The following is a 26214-nucleotide window of genomic DNA, read 5'->3' as shown; positions in this document are numbered from 1 at the left end:
GATATCTATATCCTGCAACTTTACTGAATTTATTAGTTTTAAGAGTTTTTTGGGTACAGTCTAAGTTTTTCTATATATAAAATCATGTCATCCACAAACAGGGACAATTTGACTTCCTTCTTTCTAATTTGAATGCCCTTCATTTTTTTCCCCTTGCCTAATTGCTCTGGCTAAGACTTTCAGTACTATTAATATGTTGAATAAGAGTGATGAGAGTGGATATCCTTGTCTTGTTCCAGTTCAGTATATGGTAGCTGTGGGTTTGTCTTATACGGCCTTTATTGCGTTGAGGTACTTCCTTCTATGCCTAATTTATTGAGATTTATGAGGGATATTGAATTTTATCAAATGCTTTTTCTGGATCTATTGAGATGATCGTGTTGTTTTTGTCCTTCATTCTGTTGTGATGTCTCACATTATTTGTGTAGGTTGAATAATCCTTGCATCCCTAGGATAAATCCACTTGATTATAGTGCATGATATTTTTGATGTGCTGTTGAATTCAGATTTTGTTGAAGATTTTTGCATTTATGTTCATCAGAGACATTGGTCTAGTTTTTTTTATGTTGTGTTTTTATCTGGTTTTGGCGTCAGGGTTATGCTGGCCTTGTAAAATGGGTTTGGAAGAATTCTCTTCCCTTCAATTTTTGGGAATAGTTTGAGAAGAATTTTTAAAAATATTAGTTCTTTAAAAGTTTGGTGGAATTCAGCAGTGAAGACATCTGGTCCTGGACTTTTCTTTCTTGATTTCCTTTTCATTACTGTGATTCAATCTCATTACTCATTATTGATCTGTTCAGGTTTTCTATTTCTCCTTGGTTCAATCTTTATAGGTCGTATGTGTCAACAAATTTACCCATCTTCTCTAGGTTCTCAAATTGATTAGTTTATAATTGTTTATAATAGTCTCTGATGATCTTTTGTATTTCCACAGTATCAACTGTAATGTCTCCTTTTGTTCGTGATTTTATTTGGGTCTTCTCTTTTTTTCTTAGTCTAGTTAATGCTCTGTCAATTTTGTTGATCTTTTTGAAAAACCAACTTTTTGTTTCATTGATCTTTTCTATTTTTTTAGTCTCAATGTCATTTATTTCTGCTTTTTATTTTTTTTCCTTTTTCTAATTTTGAGTTTGGTTTGTTCTTGCTTTTCTAGTTTCTTGAGGTGCATCATTAGCTTATTTATTTGAAATCTTTCTGCTTTTTAATATAGGCATTTATTGCTATAAACTTGCCTCTTGCTATACTTGCTGTAAACTTGCTATAAACATGGCTTTTGTTGTGTCCCATACATTTTGGTATGCTGTGTTTCTATTTTCATTTGCTTCAGGGAATTTTTTTTTTTTTTTTTTGAAACAGGGTGTCACTTTGTCCCCCATGCTGGAGTGCAGTGGCATGATCACAGCTCACTGTGGTTTCAACCTCCTGGGCTCAAGCAATCCTCCCATATCAGCCTCCCGAGTAGTTTGGACTGTAGGCATATGCCACCACACTTGGCTAATTTTTTCTGTTTTTGATAGAAACAAGGTTTTGCCATGTTGCCCAGGTTGGTCTTGAATCCCTGGACTCAAGCAATCTGCCTGCCTTAGCCTCCCAAAGTGCTAGGATTACAGGGGTGAGGTATTTTTTACTTTCTCTCTTAATTTCTTTTTTTAATCAATTGGTCACTCAGGAGCATGTTGTTTAGTTTTCACGTATTTGTATAGTTCTGAGTGTTCCTCTTGTTATTGGTTTATACTTTTATTCCATTGTGGTCAGATAAGATACTTAATATTAGTTCAATTGAAACATTTTTTTTTCAAAGTTTTATGATTTGTGTTGGGAACATTCAAAATCCTCTTTTCTAGCTATTTGAAAGTATATAATAAATTATTATTAACTATAGTCATCTTACAGTGCTACAGAACAGTAGAACTTATTCCTCCTATCTAGCTGTAATTTTTGTATCCTTTAACAAGTCTATCCTTATCCTGCCAACCCCTCCCAGCCTCTGTTCTACTCTTTCTTATGAGATCAACTTTCTTTTTTTTTTTTTTTTTTTTTTTTTTGTATTTATTGATCATTCTTGGGTGTTTCTCGGAGAGGGGGATGTAGCAGGGTCATAGGATAATAGCGGAGAGAAGGTCAGCAGATAAACACGTGAACAAAGGTCTCTGATTTTCCTAGGCAGAGGACCCTGCGGCCTTCCGCAGTGTTTGTGTCCCTGGGTACTTGAGAATAGGGAGTGGTGATGACTCTTAACGAGCATGCTGCCTTCAAGCATCTGTTTAACAAAGCACATCTTGCACCGCCCTTAATCCATTTAACCCTGAGTTGACACAGCACATGTTTCAGAGAGCACGGGGTTGGGGTAAGGTTATAGATTAACAGCATCCCAAGGCAGAAGAATTTTTTCTTAGTACAGAACAAAATGGAGTCTCCTACGTCTACTTCTTTCTACACAGACACAGTAACAATCTGATCTCTCTTTCTTTTCCCCACATTTCCCCCTTTTCTTTTCGACAAAACCGCCATCGTCATCATGGCCCATTCTCAATGGTCGTTGTCTCTTCGGAGCTGTTGGGTACACCTGCAGAAAGGCTGTCACTTCACACTTGGAAGATTGCACAGCGGCCAGGCAGAGGCACTCCTCACTTCCCAGACGGGGCGGCCGGGCAGAGGCGCTCCTCACTTTCTAGACGGAGCGGCCAGGCAGAGACGCTCCTCACATCCCAGACAATGGATGGCCGGGCAGAGGTGCTCCTCACCCCCCAGACGGGGCGGCCCGGCAGAGGCGCTCCTCACTTCCCAGATGGGGTGGCCGGGCAGAGGCGCTCCTCACTTTCTAGATGGAGCGGCCAGGCAGAGACGCTCCTCACATCCCAGACGGGGTGGTGGCTGGGCAGAGGCGCTCCTCACTTCCTAGACGAGGTGGCGGCCGGGCAGAGACGCTCCTCACCTCCCAGACGGGGCGGCCGGGCAGAGGGGCTCCTCACATCCCAGACGATGGGCGGCCAGGCAGAGACGCTCCTCACTTCCTAGACAGGGTGGCGGCCGGGCAGAGGCTGTAATCTCAGCACTTTGGGAGGCCAAGGCAGGCGACTGGGAGGTGGAGGTTTTAGGGAGCGGAGATCACGCCACTGCACTCCAGCCTGGGCAACATTGAGCACTGAGTGACTGAGACTCCGTCTGCAATCCCAGCACCTCGGGAGGCCGAGGCGGGCAGATCACTCGAGGTCAGGAGCTGGAGACCAGCCCGGCCAACATAGCGAAACCCGTCTCCACCAAAAATAGAAAAACCAGTCAGGCATGGCCGCGCATGCCTGCAATCCCAGGCACTCAGCAGGCCGAGGCAGGAGAATCACGGTAGCCCGAGGCAGGGAGGTTGCCGTGAGCCAAGATCACGGTAGTACAGTCCAGCCTCGGCAATGGAGGGAGACCGTGGAAAGAGAGAGAAGAGAGGGAGAGGGAGAGCGAAACAATTTTTTAAGGTTTCTTTTTTGTGTCCTAACATATGGCCAATCCTGGAGAATGTTATATGTGCTGATGAAGAGAATGTGTATTCTGCAAGTACTGTGAAATGTTCTGTAAATGTCTTTTAGGTCTTTTTGGTCTATGGTACAGTTTAAATTTGCAGTTTCTTTGTTGACTTTCTGTCTAGATGATCTGTCCAATGCTAAGAGTAGGGTGTTGAAGTCTCCAACTGTTGTTGTATTGGGGTGTACCTCTACCTTTAGATCTAATAATAATTGCTTTATATATCTGGGTGCTCTGGTGTTGGATGCATATATATATATACACACATATATATATTTTTTTGAGAAGGAGTTTCACTCTTCTTGCCCAGGCTGGAGTGCAATGGCACAATCTTGGTTCACCACAACCTCCACCTCCCAGGTTCAAGTGATTCTCCTGCCTCAGCCTCCCAAGTAGCTGGGATTACAGGCATACGTCACCATGCCTGGCTAATTTTCTATTTTTATTAGAAACAGTGTTTCTCCATGTTGGTCAGGCTGGTCCTGAACTCCCGACCTCAGGTGATCTGCCCTCCTTGGCCTCCCAAAGTGCTGGGATTACAGGCGTGAGCCACCGTGCCCGGCTGAAAAGTTTTCTCTTTTACAAAAATTTTATTATTAAAATAGAGGGTCTCCCTATGTGACCCAGGCTGGTCTGGAGCTCCTGGGCTCAAGCAGTCCTCCTGCCTATGGCCTCCTAAAGTGCTGGGATTATAGGCGTGAGCCACCGTGCCTGGCCAGGTGCACGTATTTTTATAATTGTTATATTCTCTTGCTGAATTGATTCCCTTATTATTATATAATGTTATTATTTGTCTCTTGGTACTTTTTAACTTAAAGTCTGTTTTTTTCTGATGTAAATATAGCTACTCCTACTTCCTTTTACTTTTCATTGGTGTGGAATATCTCTTTTCATCCTGTTACTGTCAGTCTCTGTCTTTTCAGGTGAGGTGAATTTCATGTAGGCAGCATATAGTTGGGTGTTTTTTATTCATTTAGCCAGTTTATATATTTTAATTGGGGAGTTTAATTTGTTTACATTCAAGGTTATTATTGATTATAACCTGAGCTTCTGCTCAAGTAATTTAGGATTCTCTGTATTTATCTGTCTCTTACCAGTTGGGAGGTAGTGAGTTAGCCATATGACCTCAGTCCTCTGATGCATCTAAGAAAAGTTGCTGATTTTCAGTTTGTTCAGCCGTTCTCTTATTGTGAGGATGTGAGTGATGACTTCCAAATTCCTGACATTATCTTTTACAGACACTTAAATATTAATGATTTTTTTAAAAAATCTTTTATGTTTACCTACAAAGTTATCATTTCTATTGTTCTTTATTCTTTGGTATAGATCCAGAGTTCCAATTATCTGAAACTTCCCCTAAGAAATCTTGTAGTGTAGGTCTACTTGTAATGAATCTTTTCAATATCTATACATCTGGAAAAGAAATAAGTAAATATCTCAATTTTTATATTTTTATCTTTAGGTTTTTTTCTATTCCTATAACAGATTATGTATTTTTATTTTTAGGAGTTGTGTTTGATCTATTTAATATTGCCTATTTCTTCTATTCATGCTTTGCTTTAACTCCTTCAGTATGTTTATGATAACTATTTTAACATTCTTATTGGCTAGTTAAATTATCTCTTTTACATCTACATCTAAGACCAATTTTTTTCCTGGTTATGGATGCTGTGAATTTTATATTGGTAAATGCTGGACATTTTGTATTCCTTTAAAGAGCTTTAGACTTCACTCTTTTAGGTAGTTAAATTGCTACTGGATTAGTTTGATCTTTTCAAGACTTATTCTAGGTGCAGTGGCCCACACCTCTAATCTCAGCTACTCAGAAGGCTAAGTCAGGAGGATTACTTAAGCTCAGAAGTTTGAGGCTGCAGTGAACTATGATTGTGCCACTGCACTTCCAGGCTGGATGACAGAGCAAGACGCCATCTCTTAAAAAAAAAGAAGACGACTTGTGTTTAAGCTTTCTTATAGTAGTTTTAGAGTAACCTTTACTCTACTTCACTACTAAGGAGACCTGAATTCCTCTGGTGCTGAACAAAGACTCAACTCTGGTTGGCAATAACTTATATTTCCTAGTCTTGTGTGATCTCTGGGAGCTTTCAGTTTACAGCCCCTTAGATGTTCTTTTGCTGGCTTCCTGGAATTTTACCTTACTGATGCATGCCTTAGTACAGTCATGTGCCACATAACAATGTTTCAGTCAGCAACAAACTGCATATGCAACAGCGGTGCCATAAGATTATAATACCATATTTTTACTGTTCTTTTCTATGTTTAGATACACAAATACATGCCATTATGTTACAGCTGCTTACTGTATTCAGTACAGTAATATGCTGTACAGATTTATAGCCTAGGAGCAACAGGCTATACCATATACACCATCTAGATTTGTGTAAGTACACGTTATGATGTTCACACAATGATGAAATCGCCTAACAACACACTTCTTAGATTGCGTGACTAAGAATTCTATGAGCAATGCCTGGCTGTATTTATCAGTAGAACCAAGAGAGCACCTCTGTAGATTATTAAGACATTCATTCACCTTTTCCATTCATCTTCCTCCTCTGCTCACAAACTCCAGTCACCTAAGCTTTCCCTAATGCTGATGTCCTCAACTCAGCAATACTGTTGAGGAGAACTTAATGCTGGTTTCCTCAATTCAGCAATACTGCAGAGCTCTGATTCTGATCACACCTCCCTGCTCTGTAGTCTAGAAAGTGCCAGGCAGCCTGCTGAGGAATGGGGGTCACCTTATTCACCTCTCTTCTCTCAGAGGCCACAGTCCTGCACTGGCTATTGCACAATTTCAAAAAAACAGTTGTTTCATTAATTTTGTCCAGTTTTCTAGTTGTTTACAACAGGTGGGTAAGTACAGTCTAAGTTGTTCTATCCAGGTTACAAAAGCGGAAGTTGACATCATTCAATTTTAAAATCAACAATTTTATAACAGTCCTTATTTTGGGAATACAGGGCAAGGAAAGAGATTGAATACCAGGAACTGATGTTTCTTTTAACTGGAGGAGTAAGTCTTAAAAGTGCTGAGAAAAATCCTGATCCAACTTGGCTACAGGACAAAAGCTGGGAGGAAATCTGTCATGCAAGTGAATTTCCTGCCTTCAGAGGACTCAGGTAATTGTTTAAATTTGATGATTTATCATTGAATGGCAATATGTAAACTTGTTCTTCAATTTAGTGATTTTTAAATGGTCCTATAGCTGTCTGGTTACTACTCCTTGTTGAACAATCTCTTTTAAGTTTTTCCCAATAAAAAGAATAATTCTTAAGCTTTTTTCTATTAGGCAACATTTTTGTGAACATATATATGAATGGCGAGAAATCTATGACAGTAAAGAGCCACATAATGCTAAATTTCCAGCACCAATGGATAAGAACCTAAATGAACTACAGAAAATAATAATTCTTCGGTGTTTAAGACCTGATAAGGTAAAAGACCAATGTGTTCTATTTGGAACCTAGATAATTTGCCATTTATGAAGTGCTAGGCTTAAAGTTCTTGTTATTTGATTCTTTAACTCTCAGATTGATTATCCAGCTTACAGTTCATTGAGCTCCTTGGATTTAGATCTGTGGGTTTACTGTTTTCCTCAATTTAGGAATATTTTTGGTTATTATTTCTTCAAATATTATTTCACCCCACCCAGGATTTCAGTTGCACATACATTAGATTGCCTAATGTGATGCTAATGTAATATAATGTAATTGATACTTTGTTAATTATTTTTTAAGCCGTGGTATCTCCTTGCATCAGTTTGGGTAGTTTCTGTTGCTATCTTTACATTTGTTGATTTCTTCTTTTGTATTGTCTAATCTGCTACAAATCCCTTTCCCGTTTTAATTTTAGTAATTGTGTATTTCATCTCTAAAAAATTTGTTTGGTTCTTTTTGTGTATCCTATTTCTCTTTTTAATCTGCTAATATTTTCTTTTAAATAGTTGAACACAGTTATAATAACTGTTTTAAAATTACTGACTACTAATTCCATCATTTCTGGATCTGTTTCTATTGACTGATTTTACTTTTAGTTATACATGATAATTTCCTGCTTTTTGGCATGTCTAATAATGTCTGATTGGATACGGGACATTGTGAATATCACATTGTTGATGAGTTAGATTTCATTTTCCTATAAAGATTGTTGAGTTCTGTCCTGCTAGTTCAGGGGTCAACAAACACTTGTGGGCCAAATCCAGCCCCACGATGTCTTTGGTCCATCCCATGAACTAAGAATGTTTTCTATATTTTTAAAGAGTAGTTTTGACTGGGCACAGTGGCTCATGCCTGTAATCCCGGCCTTTGGGAGGCCGAGGAGGACAGATCACTTGAGGTCAGGAGTTCAAGACCAGCCTGGCCAAGATGGTGAAACCCTGTCACTACTAAAAATACAAAAAATAGCCAGGCATGGTGATGCATGCCTGTAGTCCCACCTATTCAGGAGGCTGAGGAAGGAGAATCGTTTGAACTGGGGAGGCGGAGGTTGCAATGAGCAGAGATCGCACCGCTGCGCTACAGCCTGGGTGACAGAGCGAGACTCCATCTGAAAAAAAAAAAAAAAGTTGCCTTAAAAAGAACATGTATCCGGGCATGGTGGCTCATGCCTATAATCCCAGTACTTTGGGAGGCTGAGGTGGGTGGATCGCTAGGTCAGGAGTTCGAACTCGGGAAGCTGAGGCAAGAGAATCACTTGAACCTGGGAGGCAGAGGTTGCAGTGAGCCAAGATCGAACCACTGCACTCCAGCCTGGGTGGCAGAGCGAGACTCTGTCTCATAAAAAATAATAATAAAATAAAAAAGAACATGCAACAGAAACTGTATATGTCCCACAAAGCCTAAAATATTTCTTATCTGGCCCTCTACAGAACGTTTATCAACTTCTGTGGTTATGTAGTTAAATTACTGAAGTTTGAATTGTTCCTTTCAAATATTGTTTAAGATTTGTTAGGATGGTCTAGAATAGCCTTTATTCAATGCATTGTTTAGCTCTACCAAAGGTGCCACCCGTCTGGGGCCTTTACTGAATGCTCCAAGCGATCACTAAGGACTCTCTATGGCTTTTGGGAAACTGAATGAGTCCCAGCCTTCATGAACAGTGGTAGCTCCCCAGATCTCCTGGTTACAGCACCTCAGATGCTCTTTTCTTGGTCTCATGCATACACCATAGTGTTCAGCAAGGATTCAGAGGTACTGTGAGCAGATTTCTGAACTCTGCCTGGACAGTTCTATCCTAATTAGAACTCTGCAACTTCCAGCAGCCTTGGCCCCTTTGTAGTCTTTTTCTTGTTTTTGCAACTCAGTGACACTGCATTGCTCTGCCTTAATCACTCTCCCTGTTCCACAGTCTAGCATACTTCCAAGAAGAAAGCTGAGAGAATAGCGTTCAGTTTGTTTTCTTTTTCTCAGTGATCACAGTCCTATACCACCTATTGCCCCCTGTGCAAAAATGGTGGTTTCATTAATTGTGCCTGTTTTTTAAATTGTTTGTGGTGGTAGGGTAAATCCAATCCCTATAACCACATCATAGCTAAAAGTAGAAGATGGCAGAAAATTTTGTACATGTCACAATTTTATTAGTTCAAACATGCACAGAAATCTTTCTAAAGGTAAGATAAGTAGGCTGATATCAATTTTCACAAATTTAAGAAAGGTGATCATAGTATTACAAAGGGATAATTTTGTAATAGAAAGAAAAAAAGAAACCATGTTCATACATCTAGTTTAAACTTTGACTAATGTTAAAAAATTATTCATGACAAATGTTAAAGCAGTAAGGAAGATTTTGTTCAAGACTATCACAGTAGGAAAGAGAGCTCAGGCTTAGTTCGAAATACAGCAGAGACAGTTGGGGATTTATAGTCAAGGAGCAGGGTGGGGGTAAATTACTAAGAAGAGACACCAAGGGTAGGGGGAATTCTTGCTACCCTGACCTAACAGAATTCTTGCTGAAAGCAGGCCAGGGTGATGAGATACCACCTGGGTGATGGCAGGGTATGAGGAATTTGATCAGATATGGAGGGCGATCGGATGTAGAGGGTGGGGGACTCTCACTAAACTGGCTAGCAGGATTCTTGCTACAACTGGGCTCTTGAAGACAAGGCCTCATAGAAAAAGGGGTTCAGAGGAGCCTGTCTAACTAAGGTTTGTTTGAGGAAAGAATCTTTACCAGTAAGTCACTTCACCTACACCATGAAAAATATGAAGGTGTTGAAAGTGATTGCAATAGTCCCTTCATTTCTTCCTTCTTTTTTAAAAAAAAAAATTTTACCGTTTTAGTAAAGTCTCACAAGGAACATTATCTAATGCTGTGTCTCTGGGTAGATTTAAACAGAGGCCTACATAAATGTTTTACTCCTTACCCTGATTCCCAAAGACCTTTGTACTTGGTTAATATTCATCTCATTCTTGCCTGATAGTTGTGTGTGCATATGTGTCTGTGTATAGACATACACAGTGACTCTCACTAGAGAGTCACTTTAAGTCCCTGGAACCCCTAAATAATGGTTTATTCATTATTTTATCACCAGTAGCCTCCCTTGTTCATGACGAAGACTTAATAGCTATGTATCTGGGAACACCTGCCTATTTGCACTTTACAGAATGGCTCCCTGATGGCAGTAGAGATATTGTTTCAATACCACATGTAGGGTTTTTGCTTTGTCTGCCGTGTTTGGAAGCCTGTGCTTATATACCATAGCACTTACCCCATTAGAATGTACAATAATTGTCTGCTTACTTTTTAGGATCTCCCACTAGACTGTGAGCTTCTTGAGGTCAAGATTCATGCGTTATTTTCCTCTGTATCGCCAGGATTTAGAGCAATGTCTGGCAGATGGTAGAAGCTCAACAAATGTCTATGAATTAAGTTGAATTGAATTGAGTTAAACCAAATGGAATTAAAGCCTATATTATTCAGGCCTTCTACTTGTTTCCCTCTGTTCTCCAGAGAAATAAAACAACAGGGGAGGGAAATTGATTGATTGATTGATTGATTTTCTGAAAGGAATTGGCTGGTGTGATTGTGGAAGCTGGTGAATCTGCATGGTAAGCTGGCAGGCTGGAAACTCAAGGAGGAGTTGATGTTGCAGCTCAAGTCCAAAGGCAGTTCGCTGGCAAAAGGTCCTCTTTCTCAGGGGAAATCAGGCATTTTTCTTTCTTTTTTTTTTTTTAATTATTATACTTTAAGTTTTAGGGTACATGTGCACAATGTGCAGCTAAGTTACATATGTATACATGTGACATGCTGGTGCACTGCACCCACTAACTCATCATCTAGCATTAGGTATATCTCCCAGTGCTATCCCTCCCCTCTCCCCCCACCCGACAACAGTCCCCAGAGTGTGATATTCCCCTTCCTGTGTCCATGTGTTCTCATTATTCAATTCCCACCTATGAGTGAGAATATGCGGTGTTTGGTTTTTTGTCCTTGTGATAGTTTGCTGAGAATGATGGTTTCCAGCTTCATCCATGTCCCTACAAAGGACATGAACTCATCATTTTTTATGGCTGCATAGTATTCCATGGTGTATATGTGCCACATTTTCTTAATCCAGTCTATCATTGTTGGACATTTGGGTTGGTTCCAAGTCTTTGCTATTGTGAATAGTGCCGCAATAAACATACGTGTGCATGTGTCTTTATAGCAGCATGATTTATAATCCTTTGGGTATATACCCAGTAACGGGATTGCTGGGTCAAATGGTATTTCTAGTTCTAGATCCCTGAGGAATCGCCACACTGACTTCCACAATGGTTGAACTAGTTTACAGTCCCACCAACAGTGTAAAAGTGTTCCTATTTCTCCACATCCTCTCCAGCACCTGTTGTTTCCTGACTTTTTAATGATTGCCATTCTAACTGGTGTGAGATGATATCTCATAGTGGTTTTGATTTGCATTTCTCTGATGGCCAGTGATGGTGAGCATTTTTTCATGTGTTTTTTGGCTGCATAAATGTCTTCTTTTGAGAAGTGTCTGTTCATGTCCTTCACCCACTTTTTGATGGGGTTGTTTGTTTTTTTCTTGTAAATTTGTTTGAGTTCATTGTAGATTCTGGATATTAGCCGTTTGACAGATAAGTAGGTTGCGAAAATTTTCTCCCATTTTGTGGGTTGCCCATTCACTCTGATGGTAGTTTCTTTTGCTGTGCAGAAGCTCTTCAGTTTAATTAGATCCCATTTGTCAATTTTGGCTTTTGTTGCCATTGCTTTTGGTGTTTTAAACATGAAGTCCTTGCCTGTGCCTATGTCCTGAATGGTAATGCCTAGGTTTTCTTCTAGGGTTTTTATGGTTTTAGGTCTAACATTTAAGTCTTTAATCCATCTTGAATTGATTTTTGTATAAGGTGTAAGGAAGGGATCCAGTTTCAGCTTTCTACATATGGCTAGCCAGTTTTCCCAGCACCATTTATTAAATAGGGAATCCTTTCCCCATTGCTTGTTTTTCTCAGGTTTGTCAAAGATCAGATAGTTGTAGATATGCAGCGTTATTTCTGAGGGCTCTGTTCTGTTCCATTGATCTATATCTCTGTTTTGATACCAGTACCATGCTGTTTTGGTTACTGTAGCCTTGTAGTATAGTTTGAAGTCAGGTAGTGTGATGCCTCCAGCTTTGTTCTCTTGGCTTAGGATTGACTTGGCGATGCAGGCTCTTTTTTGGTTCCATATGAACTTTAAAGTAGTTTTTCCCAATTCTGTCAAGAAAGTCATTGGTAGCTTGATGGGGATGGCATTGAATCTATAAATTACCTTGGGCAGTATGGCCATTTTCACAATATTGATTCTTCCTACCCATGAGCATGGAATGTTCCTCCATTTGTTTGTATCCTCTTTAATTTCATTGAGCAGTGGTTTGTAGTTCTCCTTGAAGAGGTCCTTCCCATCCCTTGTAAGGTGGATTCCTAGGTATTTTATTCTCTTGGAAGCAATTGTGAATGGGAGTTCACTCATGATTTGGTTCTCTGTCTGTTATTGGTGTATAAGAATGCTTGTGATTTTTGTACATTGATTTTGTATCCTGAGACTTTGCTGAAGTTGCTTATCAGCTTAAGGAGATTTTGGGCTGAGACAATGGGGTTTTCTAGATATACAATCATGTCATCTGCAAACAGGGACAAGTTGACTTCCTCTTTTCCTAATTGAATACCCTTTATTTCCTTCTCCTGCCTGATTGCCCTGGCCAGAACTTCCAACACTATGTTGAATAGGAGTGGTGAGAGAGGGCATCCCTGTCTTGTGCCAGTTTTCAAAGGGAATGCTTCCAGTTTTTGCCCATTCAGTATGATATTGGCTGTGGGTTTGTCATGGATAGCTGTTATTATTTTGAGATACGTCCCATCAATACCTAATTTATTGAGAGTTTTTAGCATGAAGCATTGTTGAATTTTGTCAAAGGCCTTTTCTGCATCTATTGAGATAATCATGTGGTTTTTGTCTTTGGTTCTGTTTATATGCTGGATTACATTTATTGATTTGCGTATATTGAACCAGCCTTGCATCCCAGGGATGAAGCCCACTTGATCATGGTGGATAAGGTTTTTGATGTGCTGCTGGATTCAGTTTGCCAGTGTTTTATTGAGGATTTTTGCATCAATGTTCATCAAGGATATTGGTCTAAATTCTCTTTCTTGGTTGTGTCTCTGCCAGCATCAGGATGATGCTGGCCTCATAAAATGAGTTAGGGAGGATTCCCTCTTTTTCTATTGATTGGAATAGTTTCAGAAGGAATGGTACCAGTTCCTCCTTGTACCTCTGGTAGAATTCAGCTGTGAATCCATCTGGTCCTGGACTCTTTTTGGTTGGTAAGCTATTGATTATTGCCACAATTTCAGAGCCTGTTATTGGTCTATTCAGAGATTCAACTTCTTCCTGGTTTAGTCTTGGGAGAGTGTATGTGTCGAGGAATTTATCCATTTCTTCTAGATTTTCTAGTTTATTTGTGTAGAGGTGTTTGTAGTATTCTCTGATGGTAGTTTGTATTTCTGTGGGATCAGTGGTGATATCCCCTTTATCATTTTTTATTGCATCTATTTGATTCTTCTCTCTTTTTTTCTTCATTAGTCTTGCTAGCGGTCTATCAATTTTGATCCTTTCAAAAAACCAGCTCCTGGATTCATTAATTTTTTGAAGGGTTTTTTGTGTCTCTATTTCCTTCAGTTCTGCTCTGATTTTAGTTATTTCTTGCCTTCTGCTAGCTTTTGAATGTGTTTGCTCTTGCTTTTCTAGTTCTTTTAATTGTGATGTTAGGGTGTCAGTTTTGGATCTTTCCTGCTTTCTCTTGTGGGCATTTAGTGCTATAAATTTCCCTCTACACACTGCTTTGAATGTGTCCCAGAGATTCTGGTATGTTGTGTCTTTGTTCTCATTGGTTTCAAAGAACATCTTTATTTCTGCCTTCATTTCGTTATGTACCCAGTAGTCATGCAGGAGCAGGTTGTTCAGTTTCCATGTAGTTGAGCAGTTTTAAGTGAGTTTCTGAATCCTGAGTTCTAGTTTGATTGCATTGTGGTCTGAGAGATAGTTTGTTATAATTTCTGTTCTTTTACATTTGCTGAGGAGAGCTTTACTTCCAACTATGTGGTCAATTTTGGAATAGGTGTGGTGTGGTGCTGAAAAAAATGTATATTCTGTTGATTTGGGGTGGAGAGTTCTGTAGATGTCTATTAGGTCCATTGGTGCAGAGCTGAGTTCAACTCCTGGGTATCCTTGTTGACTTTCTGTCTTGTTGATCTGTCTAATGTTGACAGTGGGGTGTTAAAGTCTCCCATTATTATTGTGTGGGAGTCTAAGTCTCTTTGTAGGTCACTCAGGACTTGCTTTATGAATCTGGGTGCTCCTGTATTGGGTGCATATATATTTAGGATAGTTAGCTCTTCTTGTTGAATTGATCCCTTTACCATTATGTAATGGCCTTCTTTGTCTCTTTTGATCTTTGTTGGTTTAAAGTCTGTTTTATCAGAGACTAGGATTGCAACCCCTGCCTTTTTTTGTTTTCCATTTGCTTGGCAGATCTTCCTCCATCCTTTTATTTTGAGCCTATGTGTGTCTCTGCACGTGAGATGGGTTTCCTGAATACATCACACTGATGGGTCTTGACTCTTTATCCAGTTTGCCAGTCTGTGTCTTTTAATTGGAGCATTTAGTCCATTTACATTTAAAGTTAATATTGTTATGTGTGAATTTGATCCTGTCATTATGATGTTAGCTGGTGATTTTGCTGATTAGTTGATGCAGTTTCTTCCTAGTCTTGATGGTCTTTACATTTTGGCATGATTTTGCAGCGGATGGTACTGGTTGTTCCTTTCCATGTTTAGTGCTTCCTTCAGGAGCTCTTTTAGGGCAGGCCTGGTGGTGACAAAATCGCTCAGCATTTGTTTGTCTGTAAAGTGTTTTATTTCTCCTTCACTTCTGAAGCTTAGTTTGGCTGGATATGAAACTCTGGGTTGAAAATTCTTTTCTTTAAGAATGTTGAATATTGGCCCCCACTCTCTTCTGGCTTGTAGAGTTTCTGCCAAGAGCTCAGCTGTTAGTCTGATGGGCTTCCCTTTGTGGGTAACCCAACCTTTCTCTCTGGCTGCCCTTAACATTTTTTCCTTCATTTCAACTTTGGTGAATCTGACAATTATGTGTCTTGGAGTTGCTCTTCTCGAGGAGTAACTTTGTGGCGTTCTCTGTATTTCCTGAATCTGAATGTTGGCCTGCCTTGCTAGATTGGGGAAGTTCTCCTGGATAATATCCTGCAGAGTGTTTTCCAACTTGGTTCCATTCTCCCCGTCACTTTCAAGTACACCAATCAGACGTAGATTTGGTCTTTTCCCATAGTCCCATATTTCTTGGAGGCTTTGTTCATTTCTTTTTATTCTTTTTTCTCTAAACTTCCCTTCTCGCTTCATTTCATCTTCCATCGCTGATACCCTTTCTACCAGCTGATCGCATCGGCTCCTGAGGCTTCTGCATTCTTCACATAGTTCTCGTGCCTTGGCTTTCAGCTCCATCAGCTCCTTTAAGCACTTCTCTGTATTGGTTGTTCTAGTTATACATTTGTCTAAATTTTTTTCAAAGTTTTTAAGTTCTTTGCCTTTGGTTTGAATTTCCTCCTGTAGCTCGTAGTTTGATCGTCTGAAGCCTTCTTCTCTCAGCTCGTCAAAGTCATTCTCCGTCCAGCTTTGTTCCGTTGCTGGTGAGGAACTGCGATCCTTTGGAGGAGGAGAGGTGCTCTGCTTTTTAGAGTTTCCAGTTTTTCTGCTGTGTTTTTTCCCCATCTTTGTGGTTTTATCTACTTTTGGTCTTTGATGATGGTGATGTACAGATGGATTTTTGGTGTGGATGTCATTTCTGTTTGTTAGTTTTCCTTCTAACAGACAGGACCCTCAGCTGCAGGTCTGTTGGAGTTTGCTAGAGGTCCACTCCAGACCCTGTTTGCCTGGGTATCAGCAGAGGTGTCTGCAGAACAGTGGTTTTTCGTGAACCGCGAATGCTGCTATCTGATCGTTCTCTGCAAGTTTTGTCTCAGAGGAGTACCCGGCCGTGTGAGGTGTCAGTTTGCCCCTACTTGGGGGTGCCTCCCAGTTAGGCTGCTCAGGGGTCAGGGGTCAGGGACCCACTTGAGGAGGCAGTCTTCCTGTTCTCAGAGGCAGTCTGCCTGTTCTCAGATCTCCAGCTGCGTGCTGGGGGAACCACTGCTCTCTTCAAAGCTGTCAGACAGGGACATTTAAGTCTGCAGAGGTTACTGCTGTCTTTTTGTCTGTGCCCTGCCCCCAGAGGTGGAGCCTACAGAGGCAGACAGGCCTCCTTGAGCTGTGGTGGGATCCACCCGGTTGGAGCTTTCCGGCTGCTTTGTTTACCTAAGCAAGCCTGGGCAATGGCGGGCGCCCCTTCCCCAGTCTTGCTGCCGCCTTGCAGTTTGATCTCAGTCTGCTGTGCTAGCAATCAGCGAGACTCCGTGGGCGTAGGACCCTCCGAGCCATGTGGGGGATATAATCTCCTGGTGTGCCGTTTTTTAAACCCATCGGAAAAGCGCAGTATTCGGGTGGGAGTGACCCAATTTTCCAGGTGCCGTCTGTCACCCCTTTCTTTGACTAGGAAAGGGAACTCCCTGACCCCTTGCGCTTCCCGAGTGAGGCAATGCCTCGCCCTGCTTTGGCTCGCGCACGGTGCGCTGCACCCACTGACCTGCACCCACTGTCTGCCACTCCCTAGTGAGATGAACCCAGTACCTCAGATGGAAATGCAGAAATCACCCCTCTTCTGCGTGGCTGACGCTGGGAGCTGTAGACCGGAGCTGTTCCTATTCGGCCATCTTGGCTCCTCCCCCGAGGCTTTTTTCTTTCTTAAGGCTTTCACCTGATTGTATGAGGCCCACCACATTGTGGAGGGCAATCTGCCTTACTCCAAATCTACTAATTTAAATATTAATCTCATCCAAAAATACCTTCACAGCAACATGTGTAGACTGCTGTTTGACCAAATATCAAGATATCATGGCCTCCCAGGCCATCTTTGGCTGATTTATATAACAATTCAATAGGTTAAAAATGGTATCTAAGTATAGTTATAATTTGTATTTTTCTTATTATGAGTATTAGAGTATAAATGAAGCTGCTGTAACAAAGGGACCTAAAGTACAGTGGTTTAAATCAAATAGAAGTTAATTTCTGTCTCTCCTAACAGCTCAGAGGCAAATGATGAAGGGCTGACAGGGAAGCTCTTGCTCCTGAGATCACCCAGAAACTCAGGTTCTTTCCTGCTTACAGTGTGGTCCTCATCAGCAAAATGGAAGCTGGCTTGTGAACACTATGTCGAAAAGAGAAGAAAGTGTTGAAGGCAAATAGCTTCCTTAAAATATTATCTGGAAGATCCATAAGTAATTTCTACTTGTATCTCTCTGGCCAAAACTTAGTCACATGGCCACATTACCTCCAAGAAATGCCAGGAAAACTTGGGGTTCTAATACCAAACAGAGACAAATAAGTGGGACAATATGCAATCTCTGCTATAATGAGTGACATTGAGCATCCCTCATATGTTTAGGATCAATTCGTACTTCATTTTCTCTAAGCAGTTTGTCTCCTTTGCCCATTTTTCTTTTGGATAGTCTTCTCCTATAAATGTATATAGTTTTTATTTATTAGAGAAATTAGTGCTTTGTCTATGATGCTATATGCTTTTTTTGACCATTAGGCTCAAATTGTATTCTTTGTTGTTTTTCAATAATATTCAAATCTGTTATGTGAAATAAAAGTTGCTCTAAAGATCATATCTTTTCTCTTCAACAGATAACCCCAGCTATAACAAACTACGTAACTGACAAACTAGGGAAAAAGTTTGTAGAGCCTCCACCATTTGATTTGACAAAGAGTTACTTGGATTCAAATTGCACCATTCCCTTAATTTTTGTTCTATCTCCAGGAGCAGATCCTATGGCCAGTAAGTGCATATACTGTAAACTTTTAAGAAATTATAAATAAAACATCTTGCTCAATACTGATTCCTTATATGATTATAAATCAGTTAGTTAATCTGATATTTACAGAGAAGCGTAACTAGAATTTTTCATGATAAAACACCTATACATAAGGCACCTTTTTATAATTTTAGAGTAAGTAGTGTGAACATTTTTTTGTGCCTCTTATAGGCCTGCTGAAATTTGCAAATGATAAATCTATGTCTGGAAATAAGTTTCAAGCTATTTCACTGGGACAGGGACAAGGACCGATTGCAGCAAAAATGATTAAAGCAGCAATCGAAGAAGGAACTTGGGTGTGCCTACAGAATTGCCATCTTGCAGTGTCCTGGATGCCCATGTTGGAAAAAATATGTGAAGATTTTACCTCTGAAACCTGTAACTCATCCTTTAGGCTTTGGCTGACAAGCTATCCATCTTCAAAAGTATGTTTATTTCCTTATAGAGTTCAGTACATTTACTTAGCTATCTGTATATCTTATTTGTTTTGTTTGTTTGTTTTGAGATGGAGTTTTACTCTGTCTCCCAGGCTGGAGTGCAGTGGCGCAATCTCGGCTCACCGCAAACTTTGCCTCCCGGGTTCAAGCGATTCTCCTGCCTCAGCCTCCCCAGTAGCTGGGATTACAGGCGCATACCACCATGCTCGGCTAATTTTTGTATTTTTAGTAGAAATGGGGTTTCACCATGTCAGCCAGCCTGGTCTTGAACTCCTGACCTCAGGTGATCCACCTGCCTCAGCCTCCCAAAGTGCTGGGATTTCAGGCGTGCACCACCACGCCTGGCCAGCTGTCTGCATATCTTAATCAAGCCTCAGATGCTTAACCTTAAGAGGTTTTTTGAATATTTCTGGAGTTCTCCATTATGCCTGTTTTTTAATCCACGTGTATATGCACTTTTAGAGCCTCCACTTGCTATCTTGTATAATGCTCTCCATTTATTTTGTCTTAGTTCCCAGTAACGATTCTACAGAATGGAGTAAAAATGACTAATGAACCTCCCACGGGTCTTCGGCTGAATCTCCTTCAATCATATCTCACTGATCCAGTTTCTGATCCTGAGTTTTTCAAGGGATGCCGTGGAAAGGAACTGGTAATATTCATCTTTTGGAACTTTTAAAATGTGTTTTATAGTGATCAAATATGGAAGTATAAAATTTTGTTTAATAATGCTTTTATAAAATTTTTATTTAATGTTTTTAAAACTTTAAGCATTTCCTAACAAGATAAAAATTGTACTTATCTTGTTCACCATTTTATTCAATATAGTTTGTGTTCCACTTCCCACACAGTAGACATCGAAATAAATATTTGTTGAATGAATGAATCTTAGTTTGTCAGCCAAAGCCCAGTAATGTTTTTGATTAGGACCCGAGAGTAGAAATCTATTTTCCCATTGTTTATTCTTTTTCAACAAGTATGTGGGCCAGGCCCTCTCCTAGGTAGTGTAGATATAAAGCAATGAGAACAAAATAGACAAAGAAATCTGCCTTTATGGAACTTAAATTCTAGTAATAATGTTAAGCATATTAATAGTGCTTTTTCGTGTATCCACCTTAAACAGTTTTGTTTACAGTACTGGAGACTTTAAGGGTCCCAGTACAGAGTACTCATTTCCCTGCCTGAATTCTTACCAATTGAGAAACAGGGAAAAGTATAAATGTATGGTAACCAAATTATAGGCTTAATTATTGATATAGGCTAGATGGGAAGATATAGCTTATATCTGTGAACAAATGGGATTCATATTACTGAGCCCTAAAATTAAACAAATTTATCCACCCAGAAGAGTAAAGGAAAACCCAGGTCCCTGTAAGAAGCTCACTTCTAAGAAAGAAAAGGGAGAAGCTGGGCTGAGCATATCTGGTTAATTTTCCCCAAGTTTACCAGTCAGGTAGGTCACTCCCCTCTCCTGCAGCAAGTGAGTACAAGAATGGAGAAAAGTCCAGTGTGTTACATTATTAATTGGGCACATGAAACATTACTGAGGGAAAATCATCCCCTGCCCTCACCCCAACATGTACTATTTATCATATTTGCATGTTTGAGCTAGAAAAAATGATATTGAAGGTAAAATTAACTAAATTCTTTGAAAGTCAGGTATTTTCCCTCTGCTTAATGATACTTTCTGTGTACCCTAGTTCTGCGCCATAATTTTGTTTGCAAATCTTAGAACAAGAGAGGATATTTTGTGGTTTTATTTAGAAAGAGAGCTTAGTAGAATGGAGAAGATAGTATGGTGTCTAATCCCCATCCAGAGTTTGAGCTCCTGCAATTAGAAGAGCGAGGGCAAGAAAGAGAGAAGGGAAGTTTTGAAAGATTCTAAGCTCAAGCAGAGCTAATTTGGGACTCAGATTATTCAAATAAAAATGGCGCTGAGTTAGAGAGAAGCATTCTCACTCCTTGGGTATTACAACATTGAGCAAGCCACGTTGGCACCGTAAGTACTGGGATTTGTTGGGATATCTGAAGTTAGTATCCTTGCCATGTATCATCATTTTTGTGATGAACAGTGGTAATAGGTAAGGCTTCACCAAGCAACTTCTCTGGTAGTACAAACAAATGAAAGCTGGGGTAAGAGAAGTAAAAAATGTAAATGCCCTGTGACATGGGTTCTCAGTATGCATCCGATTCTCTTAGAGGGCTTGTTCAAACACATCTTGCTGGGTCCCATCCCCAGAGTCTCTAATTCAGTGGGTCTGGGGTGAGGCTTAAGAATTTATGGTTCTAACAAATTCCCTGGTGATGTTGATGTGGCTGGTCCTGGAATCACACTTTGAAAACCATTGCCTTCTAGTTTCTGCAGGTGACTGGTTTGTAGACATATTGAAATTCCACTGAGGCTTCCAGAAATAGCTGGAATGCCTTTCGATAAGGCTAATTTCTTTTTTTTTTTTTTTGAGATGGAGTCTCGCTCTGTCGCCCAGGCTGGAGTGCAGTGGCGCGATCTCGGCTCACTGCAAGCTCCGCCTCCTGGGTTCACACCATTCTCCTGCCTCAGCCTCCCGAGTAGCTGGGACTACAGGCGCCTGCCACCACGCCCGGCTAATTTTTAGTATTTTTAGTAGAGACGGGGTTTCACCGTGTTAGCCAGGATGGTCTCGATCTCCTGACCTCGTGATTCACCCACCTCGGCCTCCCAAAGTGCTGGGATTACAGGCGTGAGCCACCGCGCCCGGCCGATAAGGCTAATTTCTGACAATTAGGCCAGCAATAATTTGAACTATCATCATTTGGCCATTAAAAGTAAATAAGATCTTTTTAGTCACAGGTTGTTGATATCTTGGGCGTTTGAATTACCTAGCAATGATAAGACATTCGTTGTGAGTCTATAGATCTGTCTGCTGTACTCACTTTATTCTCCTTAAGGGCAGGGATACATTTCTGTATCTTCACTTATTTATTTAGTAAATATGTATTGAGTACCTACTAGGTGCAAGGCATTCTTATAGGAACTGGTAATATGGCAATGAACATATATAAAAACATGTAAAAATTCCTATCTTTATGGAGCTGACATTTTAGTCAAAGGAAACCTGTGGAAGGCAAGCTCAACCATAATCCCCACAAACCTGGGGGACTTGTTAAAGCTACAGATGTCAGTGCCCTACTTCTGGAATTCTGATTCACTAAATTTGAAGTAAGGCTCAAGAACAAGCATAAATATAGCATATCATATATATACATCATGGCCAAGTGGGATTTATCCCCTGGGATGCTAAAATGATTCAACTTATAAAAATCAATTAATGTAATACACATTAACAGAGGAAAGATAAAAATCACATGATCATCTCACTAGATGCAGAAAAAGCATCCAACAAAATTCAACACTTGTTTATAATATAAACTCTCAGCTGAGCATTGTGGCTCATGCCTGTAATCCTGGCACTTTGGGCGACTGAGGTAGGAGGATCACTTGAGGTCAGGAGTTCGAGACCAGCCTAGCCAACATGGTGAAACCTATCTCTACTAAAAATACAAAAAAAAAAAAAATTAGCAAGGTGTGGTGGCATGTGGCTATAATCCCAGTTACTCAGGAAGAGGCAGGAGAATTGCTTGAGCCTGTGAGGCGGAGGGTGCAGTGAGCCGAGATCGTGCCACTGCACTCCAGCCTGGGCAACAGAGCAAGACTCCATCTCAGGAAGAAACAAAACAAAACCAAAAAACAACTCTTAACAAACGAGGAATAGAAGAAAATTACCTCAACATAATAAAAGCCAATATGAAAATACCACAACTTATATTATACTCAACCATGGAAAAACTGAAAGTTTTTCCTGTAAGATCAGAAAGAAGGCATGGAAGCCCACTGCTTCTACTTCTGTTCAACATAGACTGGAAGTCCTAGACTGAACAATTAGGCAAGAAAAAGAAACAGGAGGCATCCATATCAAACCAGAAGAAGTAAAATTGTCCTTGTTTGCAGATGATGTGATCTTATGTATATAGAAAACCACAAAACTCCACACAAGAAAAACCTGTTAGAGCTAATCAATGAATTCAGTAAAGTTTAGAGTACAAAATCAACATATAAAAATTAGTTGCATTTCTGTACACCAACAACAAACTATCTGAAATGGAAATTAGGAAAACAATCCCATTTATAATAGTACCAAAAACAATAAAATACTTAGGAATAAATTCAACTGAGGAGGTGAAAGATATATACACTGAAAACTACAAAACATTGATGCAATAAGTTAAAGAAGACACAAACATGGAAAAATATCCCATGTTCATGGATTGGAAGACTTAAATTATTAAAATGTGCAAACTAACCAAAGTGATCTACAGATTTAATTTAGCAATCCCTATCAAAATCCTAATCTTAAAAACTCTAAAATTCATATAGAACCACAACAGATCTTAAATGGCCAAACCAATGTTGAGAAAAAACAAAGCTAGAGGCTTTGTTCTCTGAAATCAGGCTACTTCCTGATTTCAAAATATAATACAAAGCTACAGTGATTAAAACAATATGGTACAGGTTAAGTATTCCTTATCTGGAATGCTTGGGATTTTTTTTTTAATTTTGGAATATTTGCATTATACTTACCAGTTAACATTCCAAATACAAAAATACAAAACCTGAAATGCTCTAATGAGCATTTCCTTTGAGCATCATGTTGGTACTCAAAAAGTTTTGGATTTTGGAGCATTTTGGGTTTTGGGGTTTAGGATGCTCAACCTGTACTAGCATAAAGTCAGACATACAGACCAGAGGAAAAGAATAGAGAGCTCAGAAATCAATCTACACATATAAGGTCAACTGATCTTTGACAAAGGTGCCAAGAATATACAATGGGAGAAGTATAGTCTCTTCAACAACTGGTATTGGGAAAACTGCATATCCACATGCAAAAGAATGAAATTTAACTCTTATCTTACACTATACACAAAAATCAACTCAAAATGGATTGAAGACTTACATGTAAGATTTGAAACTGTAAAACTTACAGAAGAACACTTAGAAGGAAAGCTTCACGACATTGATCTTAGCAATAATTTCATAGATATGACACCAAAACACAGGCAACGAAAAGAAAGTGGGATCAAATCAAACTAAAAAGCTTCTGTACAGCAAAGGAAATGATCAACAAAGTGAAAAGCCAACCTAAGGAATGGGAGAAATTATTTGCAAACCATATATTAGATAAGGAGTTAATTTCCAAAATATATGTGGAACACCTCAATAACAACAACAGAAAACAAAGAATAACGAGATTAAAAATGGGCTAAAGATTTGAATAGACATTTCTCCAAAGAAGACATACAAATGGCCAACAGATATATGAAAAAATGCTCAATGTCATTAGTCAGCAGGGAAATGCAAATAAAAACCACAATGAGATATCATCTCATACCTTCTGGGATGGCTATTTTCAAAAAAACAAAAAACAGCATGTATTAGCAAGGACAAAATTGGAGCCCTCGTACACTGTTGGTGGTAATGCAAAGTGGTGCAGCCATTAAGGAAAACAGTATGGAGACTCTCAAAAAAATTAAAAACAGAACATATGATCCAGCAGTCTCACTTCTGAGTATCCAAAAAAAATTGAAATCAGGATCTCTAAGAGATATTAGCAGGCCAATGTTCATTGCAGCACCATTCACAATAGCCAGTATGTGGAAACATCCTAAATGCCCATTCGTAGAATATTATTCAGCCTTAAAAAGAAGAAAATACTGCCATATATGACAACATGGATAAAACTTGAAGACATTATCCTAAGTGAACTAAGCCAGTCACAGAAAGAGAAATGCTGTATGATTCCACTTATATAGGGTATCAAAAATAGTCAAACTCATAGAATCAGAAGGTGGTTACCTGGGGCTGTGGGAGGGGGAAATAGGGAGTTGCTTATTAATGGGAATAGTGTCTCAATTATGCAAGGTGAATAAATTCTGGAGATTAGCTGTACAACATTGTCCTTATAGTTAGCAATACTGTATTGTACATTTAAAAATTTAAGATGGTAGATTTCATGTTAAATGTTTTACCACAATAAAATGAAAATTATTAAAACATATATGATGTAAACAAACAAATTTGCATGTTCAACTAAGCAACCACTGCGCGCAACAGCCATGATAGTGTTATGAACTAAGGGAGGACAAAGAAAGGAAGGGAGGAAAGGGGTAAACATTTATTGACCACCAGCAGATTTCAGTTAGTTTAAATATATAAGCCTTGCAACAGTCCTCTAATATAGGTATCATTTGCACACATCTATTTGTTAAATAAGGAAACTGAGGCTCAAATGAATTAAATAAATTATTGAGGTCATTGAATTAGTCCGTTCTTAAACTGCTATAAAGAAATATCCGAGACTGGGTAATTTATAAAGGAAAGAGGTTTAATTGACTTACAATTCCACATGGCTGGGGAAGCCTTGGGAAACTTACAATCACGGTGGAAGGTGAAGGGGAAGCAAGCACCTTCTTCACAAGGCAGCAGGAGAGAGAGCAGCAAAGGAAGAACTTCCAAACACTTATAAAACCATCAGATCTCGTGAGAACTCACTATCACAAGAACAGTATGAGGGAAACTGCCCCCATGATTGAGTCACCTCCCTCCCTCAACACGCAGGGATTATAGGTCCCTCCCTTGAAAAGCGGGGATTACAAATTGAGCTGAGATTTAGGTGGGGACACAGAGCCAAACGATATCAGTCGTACAGCTCAGCCCAGTGTTGGAGGTGGGATTTGGCACCCAGGACATCTGACTCTTTCCATTTGTGTGTGATTAACTCTGCTTGGCTGAGTTGAAAAAAAGCTTCATGGAAGAAGTGATATTTGAAGTAGGCACAAGAAGTATGTTTAATATGTACAACTATTATGACAAGGTTGTTGAAAGAGCAATAAGGACCTCATTTTGGCTAAACTAGTAGGAAATAAGAATGGGAAGGAATATTGGGTCAAGACTGGAAGTCTTTACATGCCTTGCTAAGGAGTTTGAATGAGTCAACACAAAACAGCATCATGTCATAGAAAACAAACTAAAATGCATACCCTCACTGATGGCAGGTCAGTGGTATCATCTTTAGGCAGAGAAGGCAGCATCCTACTGCCCCCTTGGCTTAGTCAAAAACAAGCAAAAAAAAAAAAAAGGGGGGGGGGGAAGGGGTTATTTTTTAAGAAAGTATGTTTTAATGTTTAAAAGTTTTTTAAAGAATATCTAGTTTTTAGAATATCTAGATAACAGGACTGTGGCAAACTACTCTGACGTCCTTTGTCACAGCTCTTCGGTCCATATCTAATTTCAGCCACAATTGTAGAAGATAGTTCTTTGTGAGTTCAGACTCTTCATAGGCTACAGCACCTTATCTCAAGTATGCATCTTTCTGTTTTCTTTCCTCAAGATTTCTCTGATGCAACAGGAGCCTTCTTGGCCTGTAGACACACAAGCATAGACCAAAAATGTGGAGAAATTATCAACCCCAGGGGCAACCTTCAACTATTCAGAGACCACTTGTCCCAGCAGAACTGAGTCCTCATCACAGCAACAACTTCCATAATTCTTCCTGATACTTTTCCTCTTTCTCTGCCTCCCTTTCCCTACTCCTTTCCTGCTTCCTGGGATCACTTCTCCCATACACCCACCTTCACCCGCATCTTTCTCTCAAGGTCTACTTTTGAAGGAACCCAGTCTAGATAGAGTCCAAAGACAGAAACAAATGCGATCATTCAGTTTTCCAGAATTTTAAGGATGGTTCCTGCCT

The 26214-nt window shown here is 39.7% G+C and overlaps 1 protein-coding gene across 1 annotated transcript in view; it reads left to right on the top strand.

Moving 5' to 3' along the window:
* The window catches only part of DNAH12 (dynein axonemal heavy chain 12), a 257576-nt gene that overhangs the window by 208263 nt on the left and 23099 nt on the right, over positions 1–26214 (top strand). Inside the window, exons 61-65 of the mRNA XM_055383181.2 lie at positions 6493–6651; positions 6822–6966; positions 17806–17956; positions 18165–18418; positions 18942–19082. Coding sequence (XP_055239156.2) covers positions 6493–6651; positions 6822–6966; positions 17806–17956; positions 18165–18418; positions 18942–19082 — 850 coding nt within the window. The remainder of the gene's footprint in view (positions 1–6492; positions 6652–6821; positions 6967–17805; positions 17957–18164; positions 18419–18941; positions 19083–26214) is intronic.

This window comes from Gorilla gorilla, chromosome 2 (assembly GCF_029281585.2).
Source record: "Gorilla gorilla gorilla isolate KB3781 chromosome 2, NHGRI_mGorGor1-v2.1_pri, whole genome shotgun sequence".
Classification (NCBI taxonomy): domain Eukaryota; kingdom Metazoa; phylum Chordata; class Mammalia; order Primates; family Hominidae; genus Gorilla; species Gorilla gorilla.
Note: the sequence above shows the minus strand (reverse complement) of the source record. Positions and strands in the feature narration are given on the sequence as shown.